Source organism: Podarcis vaucheri, assembly GCF_965113315.1.
Source record: "Podarcis vaucheri genome assembly, chromosome: 7".
NCBI classification, from domain to species: Eukaryota; Metazoa; Chordata; class Lepidosauria; order Squamata; family Lacertidae; genus Podarcis; species Podarcis vaucheri.
The window spans coordinates 84,629,019-84,652,587 of NC_138765.1; the positions used below are offsets into that span (position 1 = coordinate 84,629,019).

Sequence of the window (23,569 nt, forward strand, 5' to 3'; positions counted from 1 at the left end):
TCCAGTTGCTCGGTCCCTGCTCCTGCCAACCTAGCAGTTCGAATGCCCCTCAAAGTGCAAGTAGATAAATAGGTACCACTCCGGTGGGAAGGTAAACGGCGTTTCCATGCGCTGCTCTGGTTCACCAGAAGCAGCTTAGTCCTGCTGGCCACATGACCTGTAAGCTGTACGCCGGCTCCCTTGCCCAATAAAGCGAGATGAGCGCCGCAACCCCAGTTGCGCCACGACTGGACCTAATGGTCCGGGGTCCCTTTACCTTTTACTCCGCCTCTTTTTGCTGCATTGTTTTCCCAGTTATTTCCAATTCACATCCCTTTCCTAATAATAATAATAATAATAATTTATACCCTGCCCATCTGACTTAAAAGACCAAAAACACACTAAGATGTCACACATTAAAAATTTCCCTGATGTCTAAAATGACCTAAGCACCAATAAACACAGTTCAGCAGAGAAGAATACTATGATTGTTGGGACCCTGGTTTCCAGTTCCCTCAAGTCGACAGATTGTGCAGAACAACCAAAACACACAATGGGTAGTAAATTTAGGCTAACCTTATATTACCTTCTTTTCTTTTTTTCTTTTTGGTTATTTTAAACTTATTGCCCTTAACAGATGTCTGTCCACTTGCCCGTGGGACTCACCCTCTTCTCAAGAGAAAGAGAGATGGTCATGGTTGTGAATGCACTGGGACGGAACAGCCTCAACGGCTGTTGTGGGAAGTTGATGGAATGGGCGCTGTCCTCTGCTCCCTTACTGTCCGTGCTGTAGTGTCCCCTCCTTTCTCCTCTCCAGCGAGAAGACGAACCTGGAAAAGAACCTTCAGCTGTTGCAGCAGAAGCTGGAGGTCCTCCATCTGGAAAGGGAGAAACTTCAGCTGGCTAACATCGACCTTCAGCGACAGCGTGATGGCCTGGAAGAGGAGAAAGAGGACATCTTAAAGGACCAGGAAAGGGCTCGGAAGGAAATTGAGCGGAGGTAAAGTGGGAGATTGGTGAGATTTTTTTCTTGGGGGTGGGTGTCCCCTTTCTTCGAGAGGGACTGAAGCTGACGAGGTCTCAGGTCCAGTTCTCTGGCACTAGGGTTGGGGGACATCTTGCAGTGGCACAGAGGCATGCTGGGAAGGTATGGACAGTGGCGTAGCGTGGGGGTGCAGGGGGGGCTGGCCGCACCGGGCGCAACATCTGGGGGTTAGGGTTAGGGGGCGCAAATCCACGGATTAGGGGGCGCAAATCCACGGCTTAGGGGGCGCAAATTACTTGCCTTGCCCCGGGTGCTGACAACCCACGCTACGCCACTGGGTATGGAGCTTCCTTCAAAACACCAAGTCAAAAGCAGCGGACTCTGCAAAAACGTTGAATGTTGTCTGCCCAGGAATCATGTGGTGCCTAGGGAACAACTTGCACCTTAATATCAGCAAGACAAAGGAAATGGTGTTGGACTTTCGGAGGAAGAGAAAACTAGCCTCGCTGTACATCGGGGTGGGCTGTGTGGAGAGAGTCTCTTCCTTTAAATTCCTAGGAGTTTATCTCAGAGAAGATCTTACTTGGAAAATCAGTACAACCCAGGTGGTTAAGAAAGCCCAACAGAGACTCCATCTCTGTTGGAGTATTGCGGAAGAACAATGTCAATCAACGTTTGATGATCTCCTTCTACCGGTCAACAATAGAAAGTGTCCTTTCATACTGCATCATGGTGTGGTACGCTGGTTTGACATCAACTGATAGGAAGTGTCTACAGAGGGTGGTGAATACAGCACAAGATATTATGGGCTGTCCCGTGAATCCGCTGGATGAAATAGTGGAAGAACGTTGCCTCAGAAGAGTGAGGACAATTCTCAGGGGTGATTCACACCCTGGCCGGCACTTTCTTGATCTCCTGCCCTTAGGCAGATGATATAGAAGCACGATTAGTCGCACCAACAGGGTAAAGAACCGCTTCTATCCGTGGGCTGTTAGGCTGCTGAATGAAAAGATAACAACAGGGCAACTGACTTTTGGGTTTGGTGGGTGTGCGTCAGTAAACGAGGGGAATTAAGACTAAGAGAGCTGAGTGGGGGGTGCTTGTGTATACAAGTTGTACAAGTGACAATAAAGTATTTCAATTTCAGTTTCTCCCCTCTTCTGTCTCCCAGTCGCAAGCAGCTGGAGCAGCTGGAAGCAAAGAAGTCCAGCCTGAAGAAGGAGCTTGTGCTGGTGAAGGAAGCCCTGAGCAAAGCCCTTCTAGAGAAGGAGGTCTCTCAGCATGAGAAGGCCGAGGGCGATGAAGCCCTGTCCAAGGCAAGGAGGCAGCTGCTGGGGAGGGAGAGACTTGCACACCCAGTGCCCTTCTGAAATGTGTTGGGGGTCCAGAGGTAGTATTATTATCAATTTACGATGGGGTGGAACAGGCATCCCCAACCTTTGGCCCTCCAGATGTTTTGGCCTACAACTCCCATGATCCCTAGCTAACAGGACCAGTGGTCAGGGATGATGGGGATTGTAGTCCAGAACATCTGGAGGGCCGAAGGTTGGGGATGCCTGGGGCGGAAGGTTCGTTGGCTAGGAAGGACTTGCTCACAAATTTATTGACAGCTGCACGAATTATGATAGCTAGGAAGTGGAAGGGGCAAGCAGAATATAAAATGGAAGGATAGCATAAAGAAGTGTGGGATATAGCTATTAATGATGAATTAACATTAAGGTAAGATGGGGACGTGGGTGGTGCTGTGGGTTAAACCGCAGAGCCTAGGACTTGCCGTTCAGAAGGTTGGCGGTTCGAATCCCCGCAATGGGGTGAGCTCCTGTTGCTTGGTCCCTGCTCCTGCCAACCTAGCAGTTGGAAAGCACGTCAAAGTGCAAGTAGATAAATAGGTACCACTCCGGCGGGAAGGTAAATGGCGTTTCCGTGCGCTGCTCTGGTTTGCCAGAAGCGGCTTAGTCATGCTGGCCACATGACCCAGAAGCTGTACGCCGGCTCCCTTGGCCAATAAAGCAAGATGAGCGCCGCAACCCCAGAGTTGGTCACGACTGGTCCTAATAGTCAGGAGTACCTTTACCATTAAGATGGGCAATATGCAGGAGAAATGATTTCAAGGAGATATGGAAGGTGTTTTTAGAATTTGTACTGTTAAAACAGAAAGGGGTCAAACCATCGCAAGAGGCATTGAAGTTTTGGAGGCTGGATAGTTACAATGGAATGGTCTCGGGGTGTGCATCCACTTTTTTATTCTTATTTATTTAGGATTATTACCTTGTCAAAAAAAAATAATGTTAGGGGAAGGCTGCAGGGTGGGTGGGTGTGTTATTGGGATGCTTTTGCTTTTCTTTTTATTATGTATTTTGCGTTTGTATATTCTGATTTTATGTTGTAACGGCCCTGAGACCTGCAGGTATAGAGGGCTGTATACAAATTAAATAAATAAATAAAATTTGGCAGCCCACCCAGGTGCCTTTCAGTACGTCCGAAACAAGAAGTGCAATCAATGAGGCTAAGGCTGCCCTCATGCCTGTGTTTGGGGATCCAGAGCATGTACACCATCATGCTTCCTTGAGACCATGAGGTGGGTCCTGCAGGATTAGGCCACAGGCAGCCTTCAGCCTGTCTTGGCAGCTTGCTTTGCTCTAGTCCCAGCAAGCAGGTGTATTTAAAAAAATATATATTATTACAGTGGTGCCCCGCAAGACGAATGCCTCGCAAGACAGAAAACTCATTAGACAAAAGAGTTTTCCGTTTTGGAGGTGCTTCGCAAAACGAATCTCCTATGGGCTTGCTTCGCAAGACGAAAATGTCTTGCGAGTTCCTGCTGGTCCCCCCCCTTTTTCTAAGCCGCTGAGCCGCTTATCAGCTGATCCGATAAGCTGCTAAAAGCCGCTAATAGCGCTAATCCATCAATGGGGTGAGCTCCTGTTGCTTGGTCCCTGCTCCTGCCAACCTAGCAGTTGGAAAGCACGTCAAAGTGCAAGTAGATAAATAGGTACCACTCCGGCGGGAAGACGAAAGACGAAAAAAACGCTAGACAAAGAATCACAGAACGGATTCTTTTCGTCTTGCGAGGCAGCACTGTATTATTATTATTTACTGAATCTCTATACCGCCCTATACCTGGAGGTCTCAGGGCGGTTCACAGAAAAGATCACAATATATAAAATCAAAATTAGAACAATAACCCAATAACACCCTCCCCCCCAAAAGAGCCACATTTTAAAAGTGCATAGGGTGTCAATCAGATCAACCAAAGGCCTGGTTAAAAAGGAACGCCTAAAGGTGTGTAATGAAAACTTCCCTGGGGAGAGCATTCCACAGACGGGGAGCAACTGCAGAGAAGGCCCCGTTCTCGTGTTGCACCTTCCGGACCTCTCTAGGAGGAGGCACACGAAGGAGGGTCTCAGAAGATGATCTCAAGGTCCGGGAAGGTTCATATGGAACCTGAGGCACCAGGCCTTTGTGGGATGGTTCTTGCTTCTTGCAGGGGCCTGGGTTTGGCACCTGGGGTCACAGGCTCTTTTGCACCTCCTTTCTTTTCCCGTCCCAGGCCGAGGCGAGCCGGGCTGAGCTGGAGCTGGCCTTGAGCCGCCTGAAGTCGGAGGAGTCCTCCCTGCGCGACTCGCTCTCCAAGATGAGTGCCCTCAACGAGGGGCTGGCACAGGATAAGATGGAGCTCAACCGGATAATCATCCAGGTAAGAGGGAGGGGGGCTAGTGGCTGCAGAGAGAGAAGTGTGTCTTGTATTGTCTGCAAACCGAGAGCGTCCACATCTGAAGGATTTGTGCCAGAAGGAGGTGTCAGAGTGTAGGGTTTGTCAGGGAGTGGGAGAATGTCTGGAGGTCTTTGTCCATGACAGAGCAGAGGCAGGAAAAACAGTTCCTGCTCAGGAAGCGCCGTATTTTTCGCTCCATAAGACGCACCTGACCATAAGACGCACCTAGTTTTTAGAGGAGGAAAACAAGGAAAAAAATATTCTGAATGAAACAGTGGATGCATGATTTTTGTGGTTTATGCTGTGGCCACAGACATGTGATTTGACAGTGAGTTTGCGGTAACCCAATGCAAAAATCCTGAGGGTCCATGTTGATCCGTGCTTTGTAACCATGTTTTTGCACCATTGAGGCCCCACGCAACAGTGGGTGCGTGATTTTTTTGGTGCAGGCTGTAGGACATGCTATGTGATCTGATGGTGAATTTGGGGTGACCCCAGGCAGCCTCCTTTTATCGCTAGCGTCCCTTATCTCCTTCCCGATCGCTTATCGATCAGCTGCTTCCTTTCAACACCCCCCTTCCCTCTTGTTTGCCTTAGTGTCTTTTCCTTAGCTGGAGCAGTTTTTTTGCTCTTCCTTTTCTTCTAATTTCTCTCCTTGCTTTAGTATTCCTGTTTCCTCTCCATGCAAGTTTTCTGTCTTTACCTCCCCCCTCCCAGGCAGCCTCCTTTATTGCTAGCGTCCCTTATCTCCTTCCAGATCGCTTGCCGATCAGTGGCTTTGTTTCAACACCCACTTCCCTCTTTCTTTTTTTAAAAAAAAGCATGATCTGCTTTTTGCCCTTGGGCAATTCGGCTCCAGGGACCATGCATTCGCTCCATAAGACGCACAGACATTTCCCCTTACTTTTCAGGAAGAAAAAAGTGCATCTTATGGAGCGAAAAATACGGTACCTCCTTCCAGCTTGGGCACCAGGTCCAGCACTGCTTTGCCCATAATTATTTGGGACAGCAGATGTTGCAGGTATTAATATTGCGCAATTTGAAGCGACTGGAAGCGTAAGAACTGACTCCTTTTGGAAGGAATCATTGTCTGGGCGCATGAAAATATTATTCAAATTTTTGCTTGCTGAACTCTTTTAAAAACAACATAAGCATCAAAGATACATCCAAAAAAAATTCCATACATTATCTTGTTCTGTCCAGCACAGGCTCAGCGTCTTCTTAGAAATAAAAGATTTCAAAAATCCAAACTATGTCTCTTCCCCCATCCAAGCCTCAGTTGGCGTTAGGCCAGGCATAGGCAAACTTGGCCCTCCAGATGTTGGGACTACAACTCCCATGATCCCTAGCTAACAGGACCAGTGGTCAGGGATGATGGGAATTGTAGTCCCAAAACATCTGGAGGGCCGAGTGTGCCTATGCCTGCCTTAGGCTAATGCATCTCTTGGAGAGTCATTGGCATGCATAGTTCAGAGAAACTTGAACATCCGCCAAGCTTTCAAGATGGCGAATTTGCAACTCAATACCTTTATCACATGATTAAAGTTTCACTCTCCAAAACAATCAGCAGTTATTCATTACCTCATTAAGGAGCTCAGAGTCCTTTAGAAAACAATACTGGAAAGCACCCAATGTTAGCAACCCTTCAGCAATGCACATTTAGCCGTTTTCCATTTCAAAACTTCGACACTACACATACATTTTCCATTTCTGTGTGAATTAAATCTGTTATAAACGGGTGTGTGTGTGTGTTTTTGGCTTTTCCAAAGTATACAGTCATGCCAACGATGGCAAAACAACTTTCTGTGAGAGGTGTCCTATTGTGTATATACGTGTGTGTGTGTGTGTTTTTTTTTTTTTTGGGGGGGGGGAGAAAGACAGAACAGCTTTCTCCCTGCTCAGCATCCTGTGTGCTGAGTAACCCTCACTGCCATCCTCCCGCTTTCTCCCTCCCCACCCTTCTGGGCTCAGCTAGAAGAAGAGAAGTCTTCTCTCTTGGGGAAGAAGCAGGAAGTGGAGCAGGAGAAAGCCACGATCCGGGACGAGTTGGTGCGGCTGGAGCAGGAGAAGCTGGACCTGGACACAGAGCGCCACGGATTGGGCCACTCCCTGCAGGCTGTGGAGCAGAGCCGGGCGACGCTGGAGCAGGAGGTGCTGATCCTGCAAAAGGAAAGAGGGCAGCTCCAGGAGCAGCTGGGACAGGTGAGGGCAGCACTGGCAGGCAGCCTTTGTCCTGTTAGGAGAAAAAAACCTGCTCCCTTTCCCTTATCCAAGAGCCTGTATAGAATCCTTAAGTGGGTTGCCTATTGGTAGGATGAAATAACAGAGAAGAAGAAGAAGAAGAGTTTGGATTTGATATCCCACTTTTCACTCCCTTTAAGGAGTCTCAAAGCGGCTAACATTCTCCTTTCCCTTCCTCCCCCACAACAAACACTCTGTGAGGTGAGTGGGGCTGAGAGACTTCAGAGAAGTGTGACTAGCCCAAGGTCACCCAGCAGCTGCATGTGGAGGAGCGGGGAATCAAACCCGGTCCCCCAGATTACGAGTCTACCGCTCTTAACCACTACACCATACTGGCTCTCCCACTACCCTGCCTGCTCACAGTTGTGAAGATTCTTACATTGTAAATGATCCGTGTCACCATTAAGAAAAAGAGGTCGGAATGGGCCAGTGTATACGTGGATTGTCCCTAGATCAAGCGACTTTTCTTCTTTTAAGCTCTCAAAGCTCTTAGCCTAGCTCAAGGCTGCCATCAGAACTAGCCAGATGTTCAACTGAGAACCAATCACAGTCAGTGGGCCATTTGAAAAATAAGACTTTAGAGCTATCTTGCCCCAAATGGCAACTAGACAGTCTGTTTTGGTGACTGTCATTTAAGGAGCCGTTTGGTGCCTAAGCGTATATAGTCCATCATTCTTAACCACTACACCACACTGGCAGTATATAACCAGAGTATACTGAGAAGCAAAGCAGCTAGTAAGCCCGATCTTTATCCAACTGTTGCAACAGGGTCTTCACTCACCACACGCAGGAGGGAGGAGGAACCCAGAACAATGGTGTGCAAACCCTTATGTAGACTTTTGAAATTGCCCAACCTGTAGCCCAAGACCACCCCCAAAAACATCATACATACATCGCAGAAGGAGGCGGTCTACAACAGAAATCCTGTCTGCCAGGATACCTAATAATGGTCGCTGATTGCATTACCTGGGTACACTAGCCTTTCTTCTGTGATGGTTAATACTTTAGTTCCTGAATCCAAGTCACAGGCTCACCCTATTCATACACAACTGCGCCCTCAAGACAGGATTTGTAAGCAAAAAGACAATGGGGAAGCTTTTCCCATTTGCCTCCCTTCCTGCAGAGGAATATTTGAGGTCACTGGGAGAGTCAAAATGGCTTCAGGATTGCTCTCCTATACTGTTTCAGACACCTGGTTCATATACTTAGATATGTGTGCGTTTGTGAATATTTATTCTATATTTGAGACCTTAAAATTCTTATAACAGTCATGAGTGGTAGTCTCGTAACCTGGTGAACCGGGTTCGATTCCCCGCTCCTCCACATGTAGCTGCTGGGTGACCTTGGGCTAGTCACACTTCTCTGAAGTCTCTCAGCCCCACTCACCTCACAGAGTGTTTGTTGTGGGGGAGGAAGGGAAAGGAGAATGTGAGCCGCTTTGAGACTCCTTCGGGTAGTGAGAAAGCAGGATATCAAATCCAAACTTCTTCATCTTCATCATCCTCCTGCTGCTGCTCTGTCTGCAATTCACTTTTCTAAAGCTCAAAGCAGATTGTGCTGCAAGACAGGACACAGCTACGTAGTGCAAGCTAGTTGATCATTGCGATGTCTGAGTTTCTGGTCATTCCTCACAGACCTCCACCACTTTGATGATGGTGGTGATTTACTAGACTTATATTCCGCCCATCACATGATCTCAGGGCAGCTCACGAGAATGTAATGTTCAGTTGCAAGAGAGCTCACAACTGAGATCTCGGGAGCAGACCTTTGCAGAAGCTGTGTCGCTCAGGTCTTCATAACACAGAGCTTGCAAAGCTAATGTTTTCTAATAGTCGCAGCCAAATCTGGGATCTGCTGAGCTGGCAGTGGCTGAATGGTTTTTGTTGCAGGGCTGAGGTTGGCATCGTCAACAGCACGCTCTTGCTTTAGCCCTGCTGGGTGGAGGGGCTGGGGGAACAGAGAGGGACCATAACAGCCAAGGGGGCATCTAAGTGGTGTCTAAGCTGCCCCTCCCTCCTTCCTTTTCTCCCTCTCTTTCTTTCCCCCCATTAAATATTTGTTATTGATCAATTTCCACATAACAAATTATCAAACCCTATAATCACATACATTGTTCCCCCCCCCAGGACTTCCCTCAGCTCCTCTCCCTGATTTCTCTTCACATATTTTCTCTGCGTATTATAAAATTGTACATATCCTTACATATCTATCCATCATGTTATCAACCAATAAATTTGTGTATGTTTATTCAAATTCTGCCAAGGAGTCCGGTTCATTTTGTTGTCTTTTTAGATAGTTTGTAAAAAGTACCCATTCCTCCTTGAAGTCACAGTTGTCCTTGTCTCGCAACTTGTAAGTCAATTTGGCCAGTTCTGCATAATTCATCAATCTCTCTTGCCACTGTTCTTTTGTCGGGGTTTCCTCATTCTTCCATCCTTGTGCTATCAAGACTCTTGCCGCTGTTGTAGCATACATGAATAAATTCTTTGTTTTCCTTGGCAGGTCTTGTCCTACAATCCCTAACAAAAATGCTTCTGGGTTTTTTTTACAAACGTCATTTTAAACATTTTTTTCAATTCATTATATATCATTTCCCATTTTTTAAAAACTTCTCTACACTCCCACCACATATGATAAAAGGTCCCTTCTTTTTCTTTACATTTCCAACAAGTATTTGAGCCGGTTTTGTACATTTTTGCCATCTGTACTGGTGTTATATACCATCTATACATCATTTCCCTCCCTCTCTTTCTCTCCCGCTCAGCTTTCCCGCCACAGGAGTGCCACCGGTGAGGAGCTGGGGCAGGTGCGAAGGGAGCTAGAACGCCACAGCGAAGCATCTCTGCGGGCAGCCAAGGAGAAGGAGTCGCTGATGAAGGAAAAAGCCAGCTTGGTGGTGCAGCTGGCAGCCTCGGAGCGAGAGAACCGGGGCCTGGCAGAGGAGATCTCTGGCCTCAGGTATGTAGTATAATAATAATAATAATAATAATAATAATAATAATAATAATTTATTTATATCCCGCCCTCCCCAGCTGAAGCTGGGCTCAGAGCGGCTAACAACAATAAAAATAACACAATTTACATAAAACCACAATCAATAAATTGAAATACATTCTAAAATCAATTCATGTGCGTGTGTGCCCCCACTTTAGCACCTATTATTATTTATTCTGATTTATTTCTTCCATTTGCGTCCCACCATTCCTCCAAGGAGCTCCAACACAGTTCACTGTCCCGTTTCCTCTTTGCAACAGCCCCATGAGGCTGAGAGTTGCAGCGACCAGCTCAAGGTTGCCCAATGAGCTCCGTGAAAAGGGTGGAGATTTAAAACATAGCCCTCCTGCCTCCTAGCCTGGGGCTTTGTTATTTTTTTTTATCAATATTTTATTAAGTTTTAACAATAAAAAAGTTCAGAAAAATACAAAGACAGAGGAAATACAAAGTTACAGAATACAAAAAATACACACTTTAAACACGAAGAAAGAAAAAAAGAGAAAAACACACATAGAAAAAAACAAAAATTCCCTCTTTCTTAATTTCATCTTTGGTTAACTTATTTTCCTGACTTCCTCACGTCTCCCGTTCTTGTATCCCTTTTAATAATTAATTCGGCAAATTCGTGTCCTGTTAGTTTATCTATTATTAATCCAATCTTACATTTTACCATGTTGCTAGAGCCCCTGCAATTCATTTCAATGTCATCAGCATTCAAAAATTTTAAAGTACTTCTGCAAATAAGTTTTAAATTTCCTCCAATCTTCTTCCATTAGCCTGGGGCTTTGTTATGGGGCTGGCAGGGAGGGACAGCGGGTTGTTGGTGAAGTTTGTGGGTTGTAAATCCTTTGACCCACGGGGTCTGCTGAATCGGCACTGCAATTAGTCTGTTTACGAGCACTCTGACACTTCTATGGCGCCCACACTGCTCTCTTCTCAGTTGTCGGATGTTAGCAGAGTTGATACGCAGCATAAAATGGCTTTGTCTGTGTCAATGTGGTGTCTTCAATAACTCAGCCCTATTCTATCAGCTGTTTATTTAGAAGCATACAGAAACAAAAGAAAAACTACAGAATCAAGCTGCATGCTTGCAGCATTCTGCCGCTAACAAAATGAAACTACTGTATTTTTCGCTCTATAAGATGCACTTTTCCCCTCCTAAAAAGTAAGGGGAAATGTGTCTGCATCTTATGGAGCGAATGCAGGCTGCACAGCTATCCCAGAAGCCAGAACAGCGAGAGGGATCGCTGCGCTGCGCTCCCTCTCGCTGTTCTAGCTTCTGGCTTAGCTGCGCTCTGTCCCTTCTACCACCTCCCGCAAAGGCCCACTAAGCCAGAAGCTAGAACAAGTGTGTGCAAGCGCCGCACACATGCTCCACGCGGCTCGTGAAATGGAGCGCTGAGCAGAGCCTGGGATGCATACAGGCTCTGCTCAGCACTCCATTTAAAGAATTTTTTTTCTTGCATTTCCCCTCTAAAAACTAGGTGTGTCTTGTGGTCAGGTGCGTCTTATAGAGCGATAAATATGGTAACTCTCTCACAGCCCAGAGAGAGCCCAGCCCACTGATCAAAGGAAAATGCCCGGATTATATGGGCAGTGCACCCAGTTAATAAGAACACCTCATGGGAGTGTTAACTCTCAACTGTCCAGAACCACAACAGTTGTCCAGCTGGTTCTTCTGTCCCCCCTGAGGTTGCTGGAAGATGGTAGCCATCTCACACAGTGTTTGCAAGCAGGCTGGGGCAGGGGAGGCTGCACGGAGGCAGAGCCTTTGCCCCAGCAGAGAGGCATCTTCTGCTCAGCTGCTTCCCTTTTCTCAGCTTTGCATCTCCACCTTGATGCACACAGACATGTCTCCTCACTGACCCAGCTGGGATTTCTGGCCTAAGCCCCAAAAGAGGATGCAGACAGAGCCTACCAGGCAGAATAGATGCAAGATGGCTGATGAGCAAAGACGAAAACGACAAAAGATGGGGGGGAATGATAATACAGTCCTTCTGTTGTTCCCCCTCTCCCCTTCTGCCCAGGTCTGAAAAAGACGCCTTGGAGACGACCCTCTTTGAGATCCAGCAGCACCTCGCCCAGCTGGAGACCCGGAAGGAGCAGCTGGAAGCCGAGAGGCAGGGCTTGCTCCATGCCAAGGAAGCCTTGCAAGGTACCCTGGGAGGAAGGTCTTCCTTTGGGTCCTCTTGTGCCACCCCCGTCTCTTTCCCTTCAGTGACTGGGTGTGGGAGTGCAGATGGAGGTTTTTATTATCCGACTTCACCGGCAGATGTACCTGCTTTTAAGCTGTGTGCCTGCCCCCTTTGAATGCACCTGGGACCCTCCTTGCTTTCCTGTTCTTTAGAAGGGGGCGGGGCTTTCTCCCAACAGAGGCGGGGCTTTCAGCTGCTAGGCCGCCCCCCTCTCAAGCCAAGCCACGCCCCCTTGCATGCAGTGGCTGCCCCCAATCAAGCCCCTCTTCAGTTAAACGCCCCTCCTTGCTCCATCTGAGGTTTTTGGGGGACAGGAGATGGGCGGGTGTGGAGGACTCCCTGGTCCTGAATGGGGTTACTGCGCCCCTGAAGGACCAGGTGCGCAGCCTGGGAGTCATTCTGGACTCACAGCTGTCCATGGAGACGCAGGTTAATTCTGTGTCCAGGGCAGCTGTTTATCAGCTCCATCTCGTGCACAGGCTGAGACCCTCCCTGCCCACAGACTGTCTTGCCAGAGTGGCGCATGCTCTAGTTATCTCCCGCTTGGACTACTGCAATGCGCTCTATGTGGGTCTACCTTTGAAGGTGACCCGGAAACTACAACTAATCCAGAATGCGGCAGCTAGACTGGTGACTGGGAGCAGCCACTGAGACCATATAACACCGGTCTTGAAAGACCTACACTGGCTCCCAGTACATTTCCAAGCACAATTCAAAGTGTTGGTGCTGACCTTTAAAGCCCTAAACGGCCTCGGTCCAGTATATCTGAAGGAGCGTCTCCACCTCCATCGTTCTGCCCGGACACTGAGGTCCAGTGCTGAGGGCCTTCTGGCGGTTCCCTCGCTACGAGAAGCCAAGTTATAGGGAACCAGGCAGTGGGCCTTCTCGGTAGTGGCACCCGCCCTGTGGAATGCCCTCCCACCAGATGTCAAAGAGAACAACAACTACCAGACTTTTAGAAGACATCTGAAGGCAGCCCTGCTTAGGGAAGCTTTCAGTGTTTAATAGGTTATTGTATTTTAGTGTTCTGTTGGAAGCCGCCCAGAGTGGCTGGGGAAACCCAGCCAGATGGGCGGGGTATAAATAATAAATTATTATTATTTATTATCCCCTTTGCTGTCTTGACCTCTGTCCGTCTGTCCTGCCCCAGCGGAGCTGACGGCCGTCCGCAAGGAGATGGAGACCGAGGTGAGCCGACTGGAGCGAGACAAGGACCTGACAGCCCAGAAGCTCATTCAGACGGAGCAGGAGACCCAGGCCGCCTTGAGGAGTGCGCAGGCGGATCACGAGGAGGACGTGGACCGTCTCCAGAGGGAGAAAGTACGTGCCGCCCCCGCCCCCTCCCCCGGTCAGGTGCAGAGGGCTCGGTCCAGGACCGCTCTGTTCCTCAGGTAACACGCTGCCCTCGGGGGACAGAACTGCAGAGGAGTGAGGAGCCTGGATTGCAGAAGGCCCCAGATGTTGGTGGGGCTCGCAGGAATGGATACAAAAGTGCCGGCCAGATCCCAGACATGCAGGCCATTTGCTCTTTGCTGGCTCTCGCTGTCCCTAAGCTGTTAAGCATGTGCAGCTGCTCAGACGTTGGCAGGTGACCCTATCCCTCCCCTTCAGGAATCTGTCTGACCCTTTTTAAAAGCCAGGGGCACCGTGTTGCCTGAAACAGTTCTTTTATCCCCCCCCCCAACAGTTTTTGATCTGGGCTTCCACTGAAATGAGGCTGCATTTTAAGTAGCATTTTAATCTTGTTTTTAAGTTGTATTTTAATCAATTGTTTTTATACCTGATGTTAGCTGCCCTAAGCCCGGTCTTGGCCAGGGAGGGCGGGGTATAAATAAAATAAATAAAGAAATTAATATCCTGAATCTCCTGCCCACCCACCTCATTGGGTGACCCCCAACTATGAGGGAGAAGCCTCTTTTTCCTGCTCAACTTTCACCCCAGCATGTTAACATGCTTGCCTGTCACATGTTCCCTGCTTCCCTCAATTTTTAGGTTTTGTTTTTTTTTGGTTTGGTTAAAATGAAATTCCATTAACCTTACGGGTTTTCATTTCCTATCTTTTGGTCCCTCCTTCGTGTGCCTCCTCCTTGAGAAGTCTCTGGAGGGTGGCAACATGAGAACGGGGCCTTCTCTGCAGTGGCTCCCTGTCTGTGGAATGCTCTCTCCAGGGTGGTTCGCCTGGCGCCTTCATTACACACCTTTAGGCACCAGGCAAAAATGTTCCTTTTTAACCAGGCCTTTGGTTGACCTAATCAACATCCTATACCCTTTTAAAATGTGGGTCTTTTTGTTATTGGGTTATTGTTTTTATTTTATATACTGTGATCCTTTTTTGTGAACCGCCCTGAGACCTCCGGGTATAGGGTGGTATATAAATTCTAATAATAATAACAATAACAACAACAATAACAATAATAATAATACTGCAGGATAGGGCGGGCCGATATGTCAATATATTGTCCAAAACTGGTTTGAAGTCCATATCGTGATACTGGTTTCGTAATTTTTAAACCTGGAAATATTTCGCGATGTCGAAAACCCAGATATCATCCTGGAATCAATCTTGGGCCAAGCACTCACTCGCCTGGTATGAGAGCTTTCGGTTGATTGACAAGGAGTGATTCTTTTTAATAATAATAATACCGTATTTTTCGTCCCATAGGATGCACCTAGGTTTTTTTTTGGGGGGGAAATAAAGGAAAAAAGTGTTTTCCTTTATTTCACCCCCAAAACCAGGTCGGGGAACAGCGGGATGGCGGCGCGGCGCCTCCCCACTGTCCCCTGAGCTTGTGGGGCTGGCCGATGTCTGCCAAGCGCAAGGGACGCTCTGCTTCAGGGTGCCCCGCACGCCGGGCGGCAGGCTGCTATCCGCAGGGCTCCCCACGCTGCGGATGTCTGCCCGGCGTGCGGGGTGCTCTGCTTCAGGGCGCCTTGCGTGCTGGGCGGCAGGCTGATATCCGCAGTGTGGGGAGCCCTGCGGGAACTGCCTAGGCTGTGGATGTTTTCCTGAAGCGCCGGGTGCTCTGCTTTCGGGGCGCCCGGTGCTCCGGGAAGCAGGTTGCTATCCGCAGCCTAAACAGCCCTACGGGAACTCCCGCAGGGCTGCCTAGGCTGCGGATGTCTAGGCTTTGGATGTCGGTGTACACCGACCCCTCTCGCTCTCCAAGCTTCAGCGAAATCCTGCATTTGCCCCATAGGACGCACCCAGATTTCCCCTTCATTTTTGGAGGGGGAAAAGTGCATCCTATGGGGCGAAAAATACGGTAATAAATTTTATTTAGACCCTGCCCTCCCCAGCCAAGACCAGGCTCAGGGCGGCTAACAAGCAATAATAAAAACAAGTTGAATGAATGCAACTCAAAAACAAGATTAAAATACAATATTAAAAAATTGAAATAATTAAAATATTAAAATGCAGCCTCATCACAGGAGGAGAAAGGAAAAAAGAAAGAGGTGGAGGGAATCAAATTGGCTCCAAGCCAATGGCCAGGTGGAACAGCTCCGTCTTACAGCCCCTGCGGAAAGAAATCAGATCCTTCAGGGCCCTGGTCTCAAGAGACAGAGCATTCCACCAGTGTTGAGAAGCCCTGGCTCTGGCTTAGGGCCTTAGGGCCCGAGACCTCTAGGGTGTTGCTATATATGGACCTTAAGGTCCTCCGTGGGGCATACCGGGAGAGGCGTTTAGCCATTGAAACTTGGCTGTGGCGGAGGCCTTGCTATGGGTGCTGGGGGCCCCATCTCCTTGTCCACATGGGGAGGGGAGGGTCCACTCCTGAGCTTCTTCACCCTGACGGCCTGGCAGGAGGCGCTGCGCCTGGAGCTGGAAGCAGAGCGCGAGGAGATGCTGCAGCGGCTGAGCCAAGAGCGCGAGGAGATCCTGGCCCGCCACGAGGCGGAGAAGGAGGAGCTGAGCGAGGAGATCACCAGCCTCCAGCAGGAGCGGGACGAGGGACTCCTTCTGGCCGAGAATGAGAAGCAGCAGGTGAAAGTCTGGGGGACGGGGAAGGAAGGAGGTGCAAGCAGTGGCGTAGCATGGGGGGCCCATGGAGGAGGTTGCCCCGGGGGCAAAATTCTTAGGGGTGCAAAATTTCAACCCCCGGTGCCGCTGTATTGAAGTTGTACGCTTCCATCACATGGCTCCTCCGTGCGAAGCAGGAAGCGACCTCACCAGGCAATGGAACAATTCTTCTTTCAGGCTGTTGAATATGCATGCACGCTCCATCTGTTTACCCCACCACACCGCTCTGCATGGCCCCGGGCCCTGGCAACCCATGCTATGCCACTGGGTGCAAGGCCCCAGTCCACTGCCAGCTCTGCAAGACTCCACACACACTGTAAATTCCCCAAAGCAGGACACCCAATCTTTTTTTTTTTAAAAAAAATTTTATTAACTGGCCAATCACATCAAATTAAATCACATCACATAGATTCCAAATTACAAAGCCAAATTTTTAAATTTTGTTGGGGGAACCCATACTTCAAGATCCAAAGAGGGATTCTAATCATCTTCTTATTACTGCATTAATGTCCAAATCAGTCCCAATCAGTCCAAACAAAATTCATAGTTCTATCCAATCTTATCTTGGTGTTTCCACATCATATCTTGTTCATATAATTTCTCTTTTTCCTTTACGATCTCTTCTGTTAGTCTCCTTAAGCCGATAAGCAAATGTAATAATCCTGTGTGAATTTCCCGTTCTTCCAATCTAAGTCCAGATGGTTTCCATATATCATCTCCTTCGTAGATAACATCGCTCTTTCCATCATAAATTAGGCAGTTGTCACTCTTAAGTCCCACTGAGGAGTTAATCCACGATATGTAAACAACTCTGTTTCTCTCTTTCTCCTCCCAGACTCAAGGGCTACAACACTGCCTCCCAAAATGGCGACGGCATTTTTAACTGCGTCATTCCAAAACTCTTAACTTTCTAGCTTCGTCTTGGAACATTGCTTTGGTTCGAAAATTTATCTCCACACAGCCTTAAATCCACAGCTTAAGTCCTTAAAATGACATTTCTGACTCATTAGGGGAGGGGATTCTTGTTTAATCACATAGAAAAGAGCAGGACACCCAATCTTGCCACAGAGGAACGTCGCCTGGTGCCTCTCCTCACTGGCCATAGCCCAAGGCTTTGGGGTGGAGAAAGAGAAGCAGCCCACCTAGCTCCAGAGACCACTGAGGCGTCAAATTTGCACGATTCGCTGTTCCGCCAATGTGGCAGTTGTGGCGTTGAGCCTCCCTCTGTGCGCAGGAGGGCTACAAGAGTGGAGATGTGGCTCCCCAGTGGGTCTCCCTGCTGCTCCAGAGGCCACTACTGACTCCCTCGCCCCCTTGCCCCCAGGCGCTCTCTCTCAAGGAGTCGGAGAAGGCCATTCTCCTGGAGAAGCTTTCAGGGGCGCAACAGAGCCTGGCCAGCATCAGCCTGGAGGCGGAGAGGCACAAGCGAGACGCTCAGAGTCTACAGGAGCAAGAGCGGGTAGGCGGTGGCAGAGTCAGGGTCGGGGGGGGGCTGTCTGATGGAGAACAAATGTGTGTGGAAGCAGGCGGGCAATATTTGCACCACGAAGGGCCAGCTCCTGCAACCTGGCTCAGCTTAGGTGAATGGGGCAGGCTCGAATTGTACTTTTGGTTTTTTGCTGAACCCCTCATTCCCCCCCACCCCATACACAACTTTTTCCTGCAGCAAGGAGCTGCTGGAAGCTTTATTTTGCCTCTCCCTTTTCGACAGCAGACATGGAAGCGGATGTTTCCAACTTGCTTTCGACACTGAGGGCTAGAAACCTGCTCCATCTTTTCCTTTATTGTTCTAAGCATGATCTGAGTTTCTCAGGAGGTCGCACCCTTTGCCTGGTGCTTCATCCTGTGTTGCATACAAGCTTTTTCTTTTTTAAAGCCGGAACTTAGTCGGGTGCCATTGCCATTATAAGAGAACAAGGGAGGTGTTCGTGGTGAGTTCCGGCACCTCCTTTTCTAGAAAAATAGCACTGCATGCAAGCCCACCCGGGCTGGTAACATATGGAGCGTTATGCAAGGATAAGCCAAAAGCAGAAGCTCTGTGGAGCTTTGTTCAGGCCTCTTCCTCCATGGCCTTTTCTGTATTTTCTCCCTGTGGAATATTCTTCCCTATCTCCGTTACCAAGACAAAATGGTGCCTGGCTGCTGAGGGGTGGGGGGCGCGTCTTCTAGGCCAGAGAGCTCCATTTCTTCGCCTTGTTGCAGAGCACCATCAACGCCTTGAACTCGGAGCTGCGGGACCTGCGTGCCCAGTTTGAGGAGGCCATTATGGGCCACGAACGGGAGGTGAAGGTCCTCCACGAACAGGCCAGGGATCTGATGAAGCAGCGAGAGTCAGCCCTCCGCGAGGTGAGGGGGTGATGGGAGGGAGGGAGGCCTTCATTGAGAGTCAGTGACAGTAACACCACCACCTGAGCTGCTCTGATAGTCCGCGGAAGACCAAAATACCCGTATTTTTCGCTCTATAACACGCACCTGACCATAACACGCACATAGTTTTGAGAGGAGGAAAACAAGAAAAAAAATATTCTAAACGAAACAGTGGATGTATGATTTTTGTGGTTCATGCTGCAGCCACAGACATGTGATCTGGCGGTGAGTTTGGGGTGGCCCAATGCAAAAATCCTGAGGATCCATGTGGATCCATGCTTTGTAACCATGTTTTTGCACCATTGTGGCCCCAGGCAACAGTGGGTGCGTGATTTTTTTGGTGCAAGCTGTAACCATGGATCCTCTGCTCACGACTGCAGCAGATCCCCCTGTCATCCGTAGGCATTTGCTCCGTAACACGCACAGACATTTCCCCTTACTTTCTAGGAGGAAAAAAGTGAGTGTTATGGTGCAAAAAATACGGTACCTATTTCCTCCCAAGGTGAGGGCAATGGACATTGCTAAGCCTGGCAAGACAGCTTACTCTATGGCATTAACCCCTTCATGCATTAATTAGACTTAAGCATGCTGGTTCTGTGAGGCTGGTTATCCCACCATTATTCTGCAGGAGGTCTGTTACCCCTTCAGTGGAGCAGCTGCTTTGCACTGCATGCAGAAGGCCCTGGGTTCAAGCCCTTGCCTGAACCCAGGAGAGCACCTGCCGCTGCCCATCACAGCAGAGGTGGACAGGCTGAGGGCCTAACCCTGCACAAGGCAGCTCCCCACACTCCTGCCCTCCCGCTTCAGACAGCTTCAGAATTCCTGGCAGGAGCCCAACTCTGGCTCTTTGCTCCACCCTCTTCCTGGCCAGGTGGAGGAGCTGAAGATGCAGGTGCAGATGGTGGAGGACGCGAGGGACCAGACCCGCCGGGAGCTGCTGGAAGCGCACCGCAAGTCGCGGGAGGCCCACGAGGCCCTGGAGGCTCAGCGCAAGGAGGCCGTGGACCTGCGGAGGAGCCTGAGCGATGAGGCCAAGGAGAAGGAGGCCCTGCAGAGGTCCAATGGGGAGCTGCGCGTTGCTGTGAAGAGGGCCGAGAGCGAGCGCGTCAGGTGGGGAGAGAGAGGACCCTGCTGCAGTGGCGTAGCGTGGGGGGTGCAGGGGGGGCGGCCGCACCAGGCGCAACATCTGGGGGGGCGCTCGCACTCGCAGCTCTCTGCCCCTACCCCGAGTGCTAAAATCCACGGGTTAGGGGGCACAAATTACTTGCCTTGCCCCGGGTGCTGACAACCCACGCTACGCCACTGCCCTGCTGCCTTCTGCTCCAGGGAAGGGGAGAATGGAGGGGGGTAGGATTTGACTGCCTAAATCCCACCTCTGCCACAGATTTAATCTCTTCCTCCACCCCACATGGTGTCTCTCGGCCTCGGTTCTTTGTCTGTAAAAGGGGCAAAATGGCAAAGTCAGTTCCACGGAGTGGACAGAGGAAACATGTGATAGCTTCGCAGCTTGGCTCCATCTTGGTGGTTGATTCCTGGGCCTCTCCCCCTGGGGGCCGGAAGGACCACGTCGCTGGCATCCAAACACCCCTCCTCTCTGCTTGCCTCCAGTTTGAAGCGGGCCAACGAGGAGAAGGAGCAGAAAGTCACCATCTTGGAGGAGGCCCGGGCAGCTGTGGGCAAGGAGGCAGCCGACCTCCGCAGCAGCCTCCAGGATGTGGAGCGTTCGCGGCTGGAGGCCCGCCGGGAACTGCAGGAGCTGCGGCGGCAGGTAAGGCCTGGCACGGGAGAGGGGAGGGGCTGCCAGGGAAGTGGGAACCACAACTCAGCCTCCCTTTCCACTGGGTGGGAAGAGACAGCAGGTGCACAGTTAGTTGATGCAAAGGCGAGACTAGGTATTCTGTGGACTACTGCTCTGGCCAATTTACCGTATTTTTTGCTCCATAAGACACACCTGACCATAAGACGCACCTAGTTTTTAGAGGAGGAAAGGGGGAAAGCCCCCCTTTCTTGAGGATCAGCTCAAAGTTGTTGAGCTTACTTTGCTCAACAGAAAAAATCCTGTTTTTATGGGGTTCAAGTCACAGTTCTGCAGCTTCTTTAGGAAAGGAAAGGGAGCCCTTTCTACAGTTTCCAGACAGATAATCTGTTCAGCCAGTCCCATGTTGCTGGGGAAACAAACAGTCTCCGTCTGCAGAACATTCAACAATGGAGGCCTGGGCAAGGGGGTGAGGCCAGAAAAGGAGCCAGCGATCGACCACACATTTGCTCCATAAGACGCACAGACATTTCCCCTTACTTTCTAGGAGGAAAAAAGTGTGTCTTATGGAGCAAAAAATACGGTAAGTCTTGCCAAATGCGGCTCTTTTAAAATGAGATTCAGAGGCAATTCAAACACAAGTGAGTGAGAAGGTTAAAGATTTTATTCTGAACAGCAAGCATTGTATACATTACCAAGCAAGCACTTCGATATGCCACTTGGAAGCCCTCAAGAAGCAGAGAAACGACTCCCCCAGGTAGCCTTAGTTTGCACGGCCCTGCGATCGATCAGTCTGTGCAGGAGCTTCTCAGAACTTGGCCCAACACCATCTGATTTATAGATAGCTAACCTGTGTGGTTTGCCTGACTGCCTATGTGCTACCAGCTACGAACAGATTATTCATTAGCCACCTCTTCCAATGCCTCACTTTCTTCAAACAATGTCCAACATCAAAAGAAGGTACAGTGGTACCTCGGGTTAAGAACTTAATTCGTTCTGGAGGTCCGTTCTTAACCTGAAACTGTCCTTAACCTGAGGTACCACTTTAGCTAATGGGGCCTCCCACTGCCGCTGCACAATTTCTGTTCTCATCCTGAAGCAAAGTTCTTAAGCCGAGGTACTATTTCTGGGTTAGCGGAGTCTGTAACCTGAAGCATCAGTAACCCGAGGTACCACTGTACTCAGCAATATCACTACCTTCCAACAGATTAAAAAGGTAAAGGTAAAGGACCCCTGACAGTTAAGTCCAGTCGTGAATAACTCTGGAGTTGCGGCACTCATCTCGCTTTATTGGCTGAGGGAGCTGGCATTTGTCCGCAGACAGTTTTTCCGGGTCATGTGGCCAGCTTGACTAAGCTGCTTCTGGCGAAACCAGAGCAGTGCATGGAAACGCCGTTTACCTTCCCGCCGGAGCGGTACCTATTTATCTACTTCCACTTTGACGTGCTTTTGAACTGCTAGGTGGGCAGGAGCAGGGACCAAGCAACGGGAGCTCACCCTATCACAGGGATTCGAACCGCCAACCTTCTGATCGGCAAGTCCTAAGCTCTGTGGTTTAGACCACAGCGCCACCCACGTCCTTCCAACAGATTAGGACTAGGAAATTAAAGGCTGTTTTTCAGCCATCAAAGAGCTTAAAGGGGGGAAGCAAACAGGAACAGGAATGATAACCATGTTAGAGCACTATCTCCTCAAAATGCAAATATCTTCCAGATAGATTTCCCATACATACCCTCTTCCGATTCCTGGGACATGGTGGGTTTCAGTGCACTGAAAGCAGCGCTTTTGAGATGTTTTGGGGCAATCTTGCAGCTCCTGCCAACATAGAACATTGTTGATGGGTCTGAATCATAGGTGCTGGCTTTGAGGTTGTTCAGTACAGACAGTTTTAGCACGCTCATGAGTTGTCTTGCCTCCTTGCGGGTTGATGCTTCACATTGTACCCCTTCCAGCGGCACTGTCGGGTTGAATGGGTAGCCCCGTCTATAGTGCATTCCAGCATTTTTCTGTATAGGTTTTAAAGGCACGCCTGTGATTTAAGGTTGCCAGACACAAATCCTGCATAATAGGTGTATTTTGGCCCTCCCATTCCAGACCGTCAAGTATAGAAAGTTCTTTTAAAATGGTCTCCTTAGTAGAAAAGCAGAGAAGTTCGAAAATAATGACTCTGGACCTGCTGTTGACAGTTTGGAAGTGCTGGCCTGCTCTGTCGGCTAACCCTGGATCAGAGGCATTAAGCTTAAGATTAGGGAACATATGGAAGGGACGTTGGATGAAGATTGGATCTGTTTGTATTTCTTTTTTTTACCATTAGAACTGTTTTATAAAATTGATGAATGTCAGAAAAATGTTGGAATGAAATTACTCGGCTTTAGTAAAGATGTTTAAAGAATTATGAAAGAATATTATGGTTATGAGAAGTTGGTAAGGATAAGATTTAAGTTTTAAGCTTTAAGGTTTATTTTTCTATAGAAAGATAAGATATTATGAAATATGGAAAGGATTTGCTGGGATAATTAATAACTAGGATACAAAGAAAGGGAGGAGGAGGAGGTCAAAGAAAGAAGGTAATGACAGTTGAGGATTGGAGAATAATGAATTTGTTTTTAAATGTTCTTAATTGTTTGTGGTGTATTTTTGTATTTTTCCCCCCTGTATCTTTTTCTTATTTTTGAATTTGTATTCGTATGGTTGGAAGGGGTTTGCTATTTTTTTTTCTTTTTCTACTTTGTTAACTATTTTTATTTTGTATTTTCTTCTGCTTTTATTTTATTTTGTAACACTTTGAAAATCTCAATAAATATCTTATTAAAAAAAGAAAAAGATTAGGGAACATATGATTAAACCAGGAAATCATAAAAGGAAGTAAATCTTGGTCTTCCAGAGATTCTGGTAGGCCTCTCACGTTGGAGAGAATTATTGCTTGCTTCCTTCAGACAAAAGCTTTCTCTCTCTAGTTTTGGCTCCTCGTTTATTGATTTCCCCCATCTGTCTGATTCCTGAGTTTAGAGCTTTGGGACATCAGAGACCTGGGTTTCTGCCATGTCGAGTCTTTTCTCGATCGGGGTCAAAGGTGCTTTTAACTCTAAGGTTAGATCTTGCCTTAGATCTCGTCTCGGCTTATCCAGTTGGGCAGTGAGCTCAGTGAGAAGGAAACTGGCTATCGTCTCGTCTCTCAGAGAGTTTTGCTGCCTTGGCTGCTATCCTTGGGCTGCTGCTCAGAAGTTTGAAGTTGATCAATGGGCTCAGCTGATGGTTTTCGTTTCTGTTCTGGTGTTAAATGGGATCCCTGGTGCATAGTCTATAATGAGCATGTCTC

General features: G+C 48.7%; 1 protein-coding gene across 5 annotated transcripts in view; it reads left to right on the forward strand.

The window, feature by feature from the left end:
• CROCC (ciliary rootlet coiled-coil, rootletin) overlaps positions 1-23,569 on the forward strand; it is a 69,000-nt gene that overhangs the window by 29,353 nt on the left and 16,078 nt on the right. For all 5 annotated transcript variants that reach the window (XM_082229657.1, XM_082229655.1, XM_082229658.1 and 2 more), the window contains 12 exons: positions 797-979; positions 2,136-2,280; positions 4,515-4,661; positions 6,651-6,881; positions 9,685-9,878; positions 11,942-12,069; positions 13,260-13,429; positions 15,912-16,091; positions 17,452-17,586; positions 18,330-18,473; positions 19,366-19,604; positions 20,103-20,262. In XM_082229657.1, coding sequence (XP_082085783.1) covers positions 797-979; positions 2,136-2,280; positions 4,515-4,661; positions 6,651-6,881; positions 9,685-9,878; positions 11,942-12,069; positions 13,260-13,429; positions 15,912-16,091; positions 17,452-17,586; positions 18,330-18,473; positions 19,366-19,604; positions 20,103-20,262 — 2,056 coding nt within the window. The remainder of the gene's footprint in view (positions 1-796; positions 980-2,135; positions 2,281-4,514; positions 4,662-6,650; positions 6,882-9,684; positions 9,879-11,941; positions 12,070-13,259; positions 13,430-15,911; positions 16,092-17,451; positions 17,587-18,329; positions 18,474-19,365; positions 19,605-20,102; positions 20,263-23,569) is intronic.